Raw genomic sequence first — 13,666 nt, 5'->3', positions numbered from 1 at the left:
TGTTTTTGTACAGGTACAGCTGTCAAACGTTTTGATTGTTTGGTGGATGTTTATGTATTCTATTCGTTGTGTGTCTGTGTTTTAATTGTGTGTGTCTACAAATTTAGTCTAATAATATTCCGATAAATGTTGAAAGTATGGAAATAATGTAATAAGTATGCATGGAATTTAAGTTAAACGCTCTATGCAATGGCTGCCAGTGTCACGTATACGTTCTACTGAGGACGCTGTAATGAACGTTTTCTTTGAGTTATATTGCTGTATTGTCGTGTGTAATTGGCCGCGAGGCTCATCAGAGTTACTTTTGTATTCACGAGTATCAAGTCCTGATGAGTGATTGAATTGACGTTACCATGGCAATGACATTAAGGCGTCACATACACACGTTGTACTGGCACAGGCAAAACAAATTAAAATTAACTGAATAAATGCATGCATTTGGTAACGTGTCATATAACCAGGTGATCCGTGACAGGGATCACCAGATTCAAGTTAGAGCTGGATTTCACAAAAACTGACTTTGGTATACCAACAATTACACTCATGCAACGGTCGCTCTACGTCAACGTGTGGTGTCCAATGCGATTATGATATCTCTATGCAGGGGTTGTTTCGTCTTCGTGCCGTCTCTCTCGTGTGGGTACAGTCCATGCACATACAGTTGAACATCATTCAGTACGTTTGGAGATTTTCATTAAAGTGGCGTTAAATGAATATTATAACACTTCAAGACAAGTATATATTTAAAACGGCGTATTCACTAGAAAACATTAAAATACTTATTTTGTCAATCTGATAAAAATAATATTATATTAATTTATTTGATTATTTATTTATATTTAAATACTTACCATGTGCTAGTATTTTATTATTTTCATGTAAATTTATTTTATTTCACTTTAGTATTTAATTGAGTCTAAATTTTCAATGTTGGTACGTGACGGTATTTAGAATAATACAAAATAATATGTGCGTAACAATAGAATTGAAATCGAACACTACACGTCCAATCCGGATTAAAATTAATTCCTAATCTGGCCTTCTTTTTTCCAAATAATAATAATAATAATAATAATAATAATAATAATAATATACATTTTTAAAAATACGTCGTACAATACATTTTAATCAGATTGACGACACATCGCACGGTATATCATATTGTATTTATGTGTGAACTATAGGAGAAACTGACAAACAATGGTGTTTTACCAACCTATATAGTGCATTCCAGTTTTGTTTAGAAGCCTGCACCGAGGCATTTTGGCGAGGGTCACGATACATAACATGAGTAAGCAGCGTTTTTGGAAATTGGATGTCCACCAAGCGAGGTGTCCCGGCCGTTATGGCCTTGTCTATACAATACTGGGCTTCGTAACAAATGAGTGCTGGTATTTGGTTTGTTACTAGTGTTGTTTGCTTCATTGATTCGGCCGGTACGGCATCACTGATCTAATTACTTTTACACAAATCATTGCGTGCATTACAGTCTGTCTAATTATAGCTAATCATACAATAGACAGCGTAAAAGTTGACCCTAGTCAACTTAACTTTTATTCCGATTACGATTATCGAGTACCTTATTCATTGGTAATAATAGCTATTGCAAAGTTGCCCCTTTAATTTCAACGACTCGAAGGTGTAAATTTCAACTAACAAAAACAATTACCCCAGTAGTTTGCGTGAACTAAATGAATGGTGCGCGCGCATCACCGTTCAACAGGTTGTAACTGATCTCCAGTAAGCTAGAGGGCCTTTTACTTCATTGACAACGGGCATCGGAGACGATAGTTGGTCACAGTCAAACTCGATAGGTAAACACGGATCACAGGTATGTATCATGTAATTTTCACTTCAATACGAATTAAGAAATTGTATCCATCATCATCGGCTTACAAACAAGTAGCTCATTTCGTACGTGTTCCATGCGTTTTTTACCCGTAATGATTTTAGATATACAAAAAAAAATTAAAATGTCTCTGGGTAAATTGTTAATGTTACTAGAGCAACGCTAAACCCCAAATAGTAGCACTGTCATCGACACCTCTGTGGCTGCGTGCAGTGGAGTGTGAACAGAAACACCATCTAAGCAATGTACAGCACACTGCGATGGCGGATTCGATTGTTTTACGTTATTTTTGTGTGCAAAATATTGAAACTTGAGCAAGTTGTTAATGCGTTGTACGGCTGCCAAACAACAGGTGCTCGGGGGTATTATCGTAACCTACATAGCAGGTAGATCGTTAGGTTGCGCTGATACCATAAATCAATAAACGCGTTATTTCAGACCTATGCATTGACTGTTACGGTAAGACTGCCAGCAAACACACGTTAACATACTTCACGACTTAATAGTCTCTCGTATTTTCACGCACAGTTTAAATTTTTTGAAAAATTCGGCGTACGTGTCAGTGTTACTAGTTAGTAAATGGATTTATTATGTATCTGTCTCCGCTGTGTGTGTGTTTTTAACCGCAACGCTGTCGCTGATTCGGAAACCCTGTCTCGACACGTACGCACGCTGGGACAGAGTCTGCACTTTAAATCAAAGCAATTCAATCGTTACTAACCGCAATGTAGGGTCAACGACTTGAAAATATGAATCACAATTTTGGACTTTTTTAATAGACGAAAACCAGGTGATCATCACTAATTTTTTTACAATAACTGTACACTACTACTCGGAAAATAATATTAATTTCATGGATACAATCTTGTTTAGTAGCTCTCATAATTTGATTAGTAATGGAAATACAATAACTCCGTCAAAGACAGACGAATATCATGGCCGCTGCATCATATCGGCAACAAACATGTAAACCTTGGTTCATACTGTATTGAAATTCCTACAGAACACGGAGTTGATTACAATCACATCCTGTGACCGAAATAGCTTTCTAATATAAAACGCCATTGTCACTGTTATTGACCGCCAGTGCGTACCTAGGAAATTCGATTTCGAGTACGCATTTCAAATTACGCCGTTTCCCCCAACTCATGCCTGGGCCGATATCCTGTCTGTACGTTTTCCTAAGTCGTCTAATTTATCTGCGTAAGTTATGCACATTGTGGAAGCGTGGCAGGGGCATTTAATGTTAGATGCATCATCTCGTCTCGATAACATGTTTTGTTAAATTCCCGGGCGGCACACGATGAGTTTTTTGATAATGTCCCATCTTAGGTTTGATTGTCATCGGTATAATTTGTTTTTTCTTCGCATTGTCTGCTTTTTACGGTGAGTGTCATGTAAGGAGTCACCTTTTACTTTAGGTCACATTCTTGCTACCTTTATTGTGTTTACCTAAGTAGCCGCCATTTTGTTATTATGAATACACTGTCGAAACACTGGACACAATACCGCCTTTATCTCGCGTACACCAGCGTAAGGCTGTGCGCAGTGGCAAGATTCATTCAGCTTCGTATTTGTAGATCGATGTACCGGGGAGCACTCTGCAAACTTGTCGCCGTGTATCTGAGGCTGCAAAAACACACCTGGCTATACTTCATGACGTAGCATACATAATAGTTTACCGGACAGAGCTGTCAATGCCGTCGATTTCGGTGTTATTGATATTTAATGCCGACATTTCTAAGATTAATGTGGCATAAACGATTTACGTTCAGATAACAGATTTTAAAGGAAAAGTCAATGCAAACAACATAATGCTTTCAGATGGAAGAGCCCCACAAATGTAGTTGAACGTTATTTACATTTTTGTTATTATTATATTTCTTAGTACATATGCACGTTTTATCTTGTAGTCGTAAAACAGTAATAATGAGATAAAAACAAGAATAAAACGAGTTATCGATTCACGAACGTTTTTTAGCGATTATCGCGCTATCATAGTGTTCACACAATATGCTGACGTCGATCACGTCTTTATACGACTCTCCGCTGCGTTCAAAGGGTGCTTAGTTTCCAAGACAACGGGAATGTCGTGAACAGCTTCTAACGGTAGTGTTTTTTTTTTTTCAAACAGGTGAAATATTCATTTTGTTTTTACGATGAGTGGGCCTGATACGTTCAACGTTGTATTTTCTGGCACTTCGTTTCTTGGCATTTACAATATCGGGTCAGCCCAGTGTTTGTTGGACCATGCCAAGAATGTGTTGAAGAAAGTACAGTGCTATGGCGGTACATCGGTCGGTGCCATCGTGGCGGCCATGATGCTGACGTCTCCAGAAAAATTGCTCGTAAGTACTAAGCATTGTGGGAACGTTTCTAGAAAGTTCTATACATGATAATATTTGCTTCAAAGTCACAGGTTGCAAATTTCCATATTTTATTTGAGAAAATGTTTTTGTGGAACCCGCATTGAGCTGGTGGACAAAGTTACTGACTTGAACGATTTTCATTTAGATGGCACGTTCACATAACTGTAAATTGTTATTTATTTCAGGTTCTCATGGATGATATCTTTAAACTAACGCAAGAAATCCAAAGTCACCCACAGGGCGCCCTCACAGTCGGGTTTGACCTTACTGCTAGTCTGCGTACCATCCTCGATCGAGAGCTGCGAAGCGACGCCCATCAATTGTGTACAGACAGACTACAGCTTCTGATCGCCGAACTCGTACCAACTGTCAGACCAGTTGAATACAAGCCGCCGTCCGTGGAAGAGACGGTTCACCCTCGTTCGCAAGTACAGAAACCAAAAGTCTTTGAAGTTCGGGAACAATTCTGGACTCTCGGGAATCCAACTATCATAACTAAGTTTGAAAGTAGAGAAGAGTTGATTGAGGTACGTTTTTTTTTTCAAGATTCGTGTATAACTGCTTGATTGAGTTATAAATTAGGTGATAATGTTAACTCTAAAGAGTGGCAGTCTTCGCGCTGCGCATGTGCGACATTTGTGTTGATAAACATTGATTTTCTCCCAATCCAATGCGCTCTTCTAATGGAAATCAGAGGTATGAAATTTGACCTGAGCGCGACTTGCACTAATTACCACCGGTGACTTCTTCGATACCTTCCAATCCCCTAAAAATACATAATTAAAGCTTGTTAACGTCTCAGTTTTTACTCGTTGATCCGCGCAACAGCCAAAGTCGCCATCTTTGTTTATATGAGACCCATATAACTCGCGCATGCGTGGCGCGACGACTACGGCCCTTTAACGTTATACTGAGTTTAAACACACAAATACAGTTAGGCAGGAACTCAAGTCTGGACGGGATGGAAAGGGTGGTTTTGTAGTAAAACAGTGACACTAAGCAGTCTTTAAATGTCCAAAGAGTGAACCTATGCCGAACACAGATGACAACTTTGACAATTTGCTGTTTTATACTACGTATAAATATAATGGACTCGATGTTTGGGATCATTTCTAAAACCGATGTTCAATAAACTTTACGCACATGCATTAACGCAGTTTGAATGGGCTTTGCAATACAGATAAATAATCCTAGGGAAAGTATTTTTTTTAAATATGGAATTAAATTCTCGAGTGAAAATATGGGATAGCTGTTACGACCAATAAATTTTACATATTCGAAAAGTGACTAATTGGTGACTAATTGCATTTATCGCATTTGTAATTATTCTGGCAGCCTTACTTGATTTTCTCGTAACATTTTCAACAAGCACAGTATATTACCGTGCAATAAAGCAATTCTTGATGATACTTTCAGGCAATATTGGCAAGCAGTTATATACCTTGGTTTGAGAACTGGACGCCGCCACAAATAAACGGAAAGGTACGTATATACACGAGAACACTGTCACACGTTGTCAACAAATTGCGCCCTCTATCGACGAACCGCTTTTATAACGAGAAAGTGGAAAATGAAATGTTTTATCTGTGGCTGCCGTCTATAAAACAATTATGGTATTGAGAGAATTGCTTACTTAATTGATTCGATTATGATCCGTGCATATTCAACTTATTCAAATTATATCTTCTTACAAAATTTTTCGGCTAAATGTTTTAAAAAAACATAACGAATAATTGAAATAAATTTGTTTTGTGTTATTCTTTGTTTCAGTTCTGGGCAGATGGGACACTGGTGACATCAAGACCAATCGAAGAATTTAAGTTCTCTCCTGGTAGACTGATTACAATAGCACCGAACAAACAAGCTACGCACCAGCGCCCTCAGGACAACATCACGCCATTCTGGCGTGACGTCAGCAGAGAGAACTTCGACATGAAGCCATACAACATGTTCCGCGTTGGGGACGCCCTCTATCCGCCCAAAAAACCACAATTGGAGAAGTATTACATGGATGGTCTACAAGACGCCAAAGAATTTTTGCAAAAGTACAGATTTTTTGAACACAATCAAGATACGTTCACCATAGGGGGTGCTATTTACTAATGAGGAAGATTTACAGAATTTTGCCAAAAAACGCCTACTGGTATTACATGTTTTTAATCCAAGAACCATGTGTGTTTGTCGGGAGAGAGGGGAGGGGAGGGGTATATCTACTTTGAAATTCAACCTTGATCTCCATCGTGTAGAAACTCGGCGCTAGGTCAGGGTCCGTAAAACCAAATGACGTCACATATTGGTGGGTTGTATGTGACGTCACTGAGCTCCCACTAGCGATATAATGATCGCGTGTAAGCAAGTTGGCCGCAAAGTCGAATCTTTCCCATGGCAACGCGGAAATCTACATAGAAAAGAGATGAAGGAATTTTGATTTCAACCGTGTCCCGTTTTTGTCACTTTTATATCCTTTCGCTGTACTGTAAAAGTTTATATATTATAATAATCTGAAATCTTTGTAATCCGCCCAGTATAAGTAATGAGATATAAACTGAATTTGCAATAATGTGTTACAGCCAACCAAGTTTCTTCCAGTTTCTGGATTTCGTATCAATATATACCATATATTAATATCAATATCATGTATCAATTCATAATTGTAAATAAGTCATTTTGTAGTCATGGCAATAAAACAAATGATATTTTGTTTTTGTATTGATGGGTTTCTCTACAGCTTTGCTTCAAACTTTAGGTAAAGACTGAATCCCACCTATTTTAAAAAAACAGCTTTTTTGGAATGATTGTGCATGTATATCGAACATCATCAGAACACTAGTGACTAAGCTTTCTGTGAGTGGGCGCAAACGCAACTGGCCTTTAAATGGTGGTTCGAAATGTTTGAAGAAGATCTTCTTGATTTGGATTGTTGGGTCAAATTTTTCAATAGTGCCAGAACCAGGGTAGTTGAACTGGCTTGAGGGGGCCTTGGACCTTTGAACTCTGTGGTGGCATTCATCTGCTCTTTAATTTTAAAAAACTAGACAAACCACCATTTAACTCGTTAGCTTATTCACATTATAAATATAATAAAGAACGAATCATATATGCGAACAATACTAATGACATTCAAATAAAATGATAAACATGCGACTGTATGAGAACCGTAGTGACTAGTTGGTGTTTACCGTTATGCCATGATTTCTGCATCGATAAACCACGTCTCCAGATATACTTATAATAACAATTATTTAAAGACAATTATATAACAATGTTATGAGATAATTATCTAATTAATATTTGTAATGACATTATATAAGGGGTACAGATCATCGGCTGGAGAATTAGTACAGACATCGTATATTTGTTTCCCCCTGTTTCTCTCTTTAACCACGACAAACCATTCAATGTAAGTATAATTTTTGAATAAAAAAATTAAAAAAAACGCCCGTGCAAATTAAGATGCCGTTTTCTTGACGTATCCCAGCTTTTATTCAATATAAAGGGAGTTTCCTGCCATTAGCCTGAAGACCATGGTAAACTGAGCATGCACGTTACGCTTGACTTATATTCCACTTTCTGTCATACCGACATTGATATCGACCCGCTACGTTTACCTGCGTACAAGTGATATTTATATATTGGGTCGTACAACTCAGTAAAATAATATCTTCAAAAAACCACGTATTTCAGTTTCAATTAATCATATCAAACTGTACTATATAGTAAATAAAATATATCAACTTGAAGAAAAGCGCTCTCAACAATGTAATCGATCGACGCACTATTAATACGGAAGGACGTGACGTCACAACTTTAAAAAGACGACAGCAGGTGAACCAAACAATACGCAGAGAATCACGTGATTACCTGTCACCAGTCCCGCCACTCGAGGGGCTTGAAAGCCATTCCACTCAAACGGAGAAGGACGTACAACATACTCGCTTGAGAAGCGTGCGTGTTTGTGACCAAGTACGAAAACAAAACGTCACTTACGTCCGCATAGGTTCCCCTGACACCGTCACGTTCGCCTGCCTTGTCCGTCCACTTGGCTAATCAGTCACGCTAGCTCGGGACATGCTCGGTATATTTACCCGATGCATGTGACACTGTACTTGATCGCTATTCGTGTTTTACGAGACCCCTGCAACATGGGGACAACATTCCAAAACGTTTAATAGTTTTTAAATATTAAAATATGGTAAATATACAATGAATCCAACAAAATATCGCGTATGCAAAATACCACTCGGGTTCAAAGGTGTCTGTCATGTTGGTGACATGTTAATAACGACCTGTCTGGTGTTTTATGGATGGACGTGATCACGGTGCTATTGTTATCCCACCTAGTAACAACGGACTCACTAAATCGTCTAATTTTATGGCAGGTACATAGAAGAACTTCAGCGGTCGGATTTTAAACATTGGCTTCTATTTTTACCCGCAAAAACAAAAACGCTCAGCTTGATTCGCCATCACAGGCTCCGTGGTTAAGTTGGAGTAGCGTTGTGCGTGTTCCCTTTAAGAACACGGCAAATAAAAAGTGCGATGAATAAGGTAGAACTAACTGGGCATTACGACGAGGTCAAAGCCTCCACGCCAACAATTTTAAAGTAATCATACACAGACTCTGTGATTTAATAGTCATTCACATGTTTCCATTTGATACAAGCTATATTTCAGAATACTTAGAAATTGTGTTATCGGCCCAACCTGAGAAACTCTAATTAGTATTCTACATTGAGCAACCCGTCTATTAATATGCAAATCGTTTGTTGTTGGTGACATACTACACTAGCGATACCGACTAGTCACCGGTGTAAGCTTTACGAGTAGGGTCACGGAGCAAGACAATATCGGCATCAGAGCAGACCAGCCTTAACAACGGGTGGTTTTGTAATAAGGTAAGTAGCCTACGGCATATTTTTATTCCGACAGTTTTTGTGCTTGAACGTGGAATGAAACAAACCACACCCACGCTCACAATTTCTACCGTTATATGGGATAGTACGACTGTCTGTTCGGTTGGGTAACACAGTTACGGTATTGCACGCCACATTAACGCCTTAATTTACACAACACTGTGAGCACACCTGGCTACTGACTACCCACGGTGTTTGCACAGCCGATAGGCGTCGAGGCAACCACCAATTTACGTACAATATAAAATAATCCCATTGCGTCAAATAAAAAAAAAACTTTGGACAATGATTCTTTGTTCTAATCTTAGTAACAAATCGATCGACTTGACGGTATATTGGCAGCCATGTTTGTTGGTTACTTCGGGAAACGTGTCTCACTGTGATAAAAACGCTTCCTTTGAACACCTTGAGTTAGACAAACAGAGTGACATGTTTGGCGCCGTTTTATCGGTAATCGCAGCACCATTCCGTTGCACAGATAAATTACCGTTATTAATACTAATACAAACCTGTTCACTGTTGCGTGATAGAAAATAAATTAAAATCGCAAGCTTTGAAAAAAAAAGATGTCTGTTTTCCCCGTGTTTTGTTAAACAGACATTGTATTCGGTAAACAAGAGGACTGATTATATTACTACACGGCAAACAATACACACTACCTGCAGCTAACAGCGCTGTTATAGTATGTGTTTTTTAACTATTGTGAGAAGCTGAACCAAATGTCAGCTAGTTTTTGTTACCTGGGTTTAAGAATGAATGAATGCCGTTAGCTGTGATTCTTATTGGAGAACAACTTGAAGGGAAGTATTCGCAGACAACTAGTCGTAACTGATAATAATAATAATAATAATAATAATAATAATAATAATAATAATAATAATAATAATAATAATAATAATAATAATAATAATAATAATAATAATAATAATAATAATAATAATAATAATAATAGGGCGGGTTGATTTCAGGAAGCGAATGGGCGGATTAGGGGTGTCCCAGTGCAGGGGGTATGAATGTATGGCGAGGACAGGGTAAACCAGACTATGAATGGATATATATATATATATCAATGATAGTCAAGTCTGTATAGAAACTGCTCAATTAGTGGGCGGCATAATAATGCTTGTATAGGTTGTTTATTTGTGAGTTCGCGTATCGATTCCCTCGATTCCAGGGCGTTGATGCATGTGTAATAATAAGCCAATAAGAAAATAAATTCACTACTTGCTCAATCATTGATCTCACTCTGTATTGCTTCCAGGTCATCGCCATGTCTGAATACCTGAAGCCACCGTTCAATGTTGCGTTCACCGGCAGCTCGTTTATGGGAGCATTAAACGCGGGGTCAGCGCAATGTCTCCTCGACCACGGCAGAGATGTCTCAAAAGATGTCCAAGCATATGGCGGGGTATCTTCGGGGTCTTTAATTGCCGCTATTATGGCAATAGCACCTAATAGGTTACAGGTATGTGGGTTTTTTTTCAATTTTGATGGGGCAATATTATTCATAGCTATGTCAATGTTACGCCACCTTCGCGTAATATGTTATTATTGTCACATGGAGTATTTATCCGATCTTGAGGTACAATTGACGTGTTCTATTTTGCATTTCTCTCAATCCCTTTTTCTAAGGATTTTCTACGGTCTGTACATAGAATGGCAGAAGACATATCACAACTTCCCAGCGGAGCTCTATCCAAAGGATACGATATGATAGTTTCGCTTAGAAATGTTCTAACCGAATTATTACCCGAGGACTGCCACGAGAAAGCCAGTGGTATGCTTTTTCTTTGTTTTAGTGAACTGATCCCCGTCGATCCTTACGCTCCCCTGACCACACACGACGTCGACCAGGGTACGAGTTCTAGTGTATTTACAAGAGGTCCAAAGAGATTCCAAGTGGGGCCTTATTATTGGCAACTCGGTGAACGCATGATAGCATCGCATTATGCTAGCAAGAATGAACTAATTGAGGTAAGCCAAAGTAATTTCCAAATCAGATTGCAAGTTATTCACGTGATTCGAATTCATTGAGTACACTATTTTTGGATGCAAGGTATTCCATAGAATGTGAGAATGGGCAAACAAATCATGTTTTTTTTTAATTTTTGCAGACTTTGTTGGGGTGCATTTACGTTCCATGGTTCGAAGGGTGGCAACCACCGGCAATCAACGGCAGAGTAGGGTTTTTTTTTCTTATTCTTGTAATATTTCAAGAGGAAACGTGAATACCACATTTTAAAAGTATACTATTTCTCGTACACCATTACGTTTTTAAATTTACCAGTCACGTTCACGGAAAACCCAAGGCTGTAGTTGTCCTTGTTCTCAGTTAAATAAACTTACCAAGTACAATAAAGTTATTCTTGAAATAGAATATTGTCACCGAGAAGTCAAGAGTGACTATGCATTAAAATACTTGTTACAGTGTTCACGAAACGCACACTTTCCACCGATAAATGAGATGGCAAATTAAGAAAATTGATCAATTTTGTCATGGCCTAAATACATCCAGAGTTTATACAACATGCTGGCTTGTGCAGAAGAGTTGACTGTGGTGAGTCGGTGAGAAACGGTATTTACGCTAACTTCCCAAGAAGAACAGCACTCTGAGTTTGGATATTGTGATGACAATTGCATGTGTGATTAGATCCAACATATTTTTCATGTAACTGGCACCATCCACGGGAGGAGAAGTGCCTCTGTGGCGTAAGTTGATATTGTGGTCGACTGTCCATAAAGCCACGGACGACAACACTAGAGGGCGAAATTTATTGGGAAGGTGTGGAAATCAAATCACAAGCAAGGTGTTTGTTTTATCTTTCAGTACATGGTAGACGGGAGCCTCTCACACCGAGCAAATCTCCCAGAAGAGGTACAGTTTCCATTCCCACCAGGAAAACTCATCAGGATTCACCCTAATCCCAAGAACCATGCTAAAATGCGAGATAAGATAGCTGTTGGATGGGTTGACACCTCCGGTCAACGATTCGACATCAGCCCTCTACACATGTTCCGTGTAGGTGATGGATTGTTTGCGCCCCCACAGGGCAATCTCGAGGCATATTATGTCCATGGCTACGAAGACGCTACAAGCTTCTTGAAATTTTATCACAGTTACGAAGAAAACAGCACTGGACTGAATCCTCGTAAAACTCAGTACGCTGCAATACACTCCATTGCAGACTTGGCACCTTAAAAACCCGGCGTAGTATGCAACACTGTGTTCGCTATTTTTTCTTGTATTGCGCGTCTGTCCCGCCATAGAGATAAACAATCTGCTTACTTCTATGATGGCACGACGTTAATTCCATTAACTATTTTTGCATCGCGGTACCAGCATTATTCTACGTTTATAGTTTTAAGTATACTGTGCTCCTGAAATGTAAAAACAAAAGAAAAAACGAACGTATTCTTGTCGCTTGATGGCGCTGTCTGAATATAAAGCTCCAAATAGGAGGCTAAGAATTTACTAGTACAATGTATTACTAGGGCAATACTTAAACTGAGTAAAACTAACAGGCTTTAAATGCACGAATTCTCATTATGTCTTAAAAACTATTGTAAAATACTTTATTTTCGCTTGGAATTAATTTTCGCTATTTTGGCTGAAGGAATGATTCAGTGAAAATAAAATCCAGCGAATATTCCTTTTTTCCTATATTTTACATTTAAATTCAGTGAAAATAAATTCCATACAATACACCCAAAAAGTTTTTTTCACTGAAAATTAATTCCAGCTAAAATAAAGTATTATACAGTAACCAATGATTTCCTAAAGCTTTAAGGTACAGTGAATATGCAAAACCATTCGCTTTCAAACCAAACGAACGACTTCAATCTTCCCATGCAAGCGAAAGTGAGAATTTGCAATTGTTCAAATCCCAAGAAATCGACAATATAAAATTTATGTTCCGTCCATGAGTGTTTTGGAAACTTTTGTGTAGTTATTTTATTGATTCAATATTGTGTCGCTTTCATCGCCGCCATTTCCACGTGAATAGTTATATTTGTCAGGTTTATACCATAGCTTGATTTCAATGCAACACGCATAGTCTTGATATTACTATGAAGAACGTGTTCAGAATTGGCAGGGTTTAGTTGGCATTGAAAGATGGCGAGTTGAAAGTATGATATAGTAGACATGTTTAACTTTGTGCGCGTCTATGTGTTTAGTTGATTTGTTCATATGCAAACATGTAAATGTGAAAAATATAAATAAAGTTGTGACAAATTAGTTTGTACTTTCCCCGTATTTGTACATCTGCATTCTAATTTGACAAACCATTCGTCCTCGTACAGAGCGCTTATGTGGTCAGACAAGAAATTGAACATTTACCGGGGTAGTGTTGTTTTGATAAATATCACATGTCATAAAAATAGATCGTTGGGTGATAATGACAAATCTCTATTAAGTTAATATTTCATTTCATTTTGTTTTTATAAGCCTAACAAACATTGTTCATGCGCACATTTCACATGTAGCTTGTTTTGGGAGCGAGAATTCACATATTAGTATAAAGTGTAAGCAACTT

At 38.2% G+C, this 13,666-nt stretch overlaps 2 protein-coding genes across 2 annotated transcripts; both read left to right on the top strand.

Annotated features, from left to right (window-relative positions):
• The first annotated feature begins 1,767 nt into the window (after positions 1-1,767).
• On the top strand, positions 1,768-6,927 carry LOC100377524 (patatin-like phospholipase domain-containing protein 4). Its single transcript, XM_002735818.3, has 5 exons — positions 1,768-1,831; positions 3,984-4,197; positions 4,404-4,745; positions 5,635-5,700; positions 5,989-6,927. Exons 2-5 carry the CDS (start codon positions 4,009-4,011, stop codon positions 6,319-6,321), a joined length of 930 nt encoding a protein of 309 aa, XP_002735864.1. The 5' UTR covers positions 1,768-1,831; positions 3,984-4,008; the 3' UTR covers positions 6,322-6,927.
• Positions 6,928-9,011: 2,084 nt separating this feature from the next.
• On the top strand, positions 9,012-13,375 carry LOC100377782 (patatin-like phospholipase domain-containing protein 4). Its single transcript, XM_002735819.4, has 5 exons — positions 9,012-9,113; positions 10,393-10,596; positions 10,764-11,105; positions 11,246-11,311; positions 11,959-13,375. The coding sequence occupies exons 2-5, from the start codon at positions 10,402-10,404 to the stop codon at positions 12,328-12,330; spliced, it is 975 nt and encodes a 324-aa protein (XP_002735865.1). The 5' UTR covers positions 9,012-9,113; positions 10,393-10,401; the 3' UTR covers positions 12,331-13,375.
• The last annotated feature ends 291 nt before the right edge of the window (positions 13,376-13,666 follow it).

Source organism: Saccoglossus kowalevskii, chromosome 1 (genome assembly GCF_978046115.1).
Source record: "Saccoglossus kowalevskii chromosome 1, keSacKowa6.1, whole genome shotgun sequence".
Lineage (NCBI taxonomy): Eukaryota > Metazoa > Hemichordata > Enteropneusta > Harrimaniidae > Saccoglossus > Saccoglossus kowalevskii.
The sequence above is the reverse complement of the archived record's forward strand: the minus strand, read 5'-3'. Positions and strand labels throughout refer to the sequence as shown.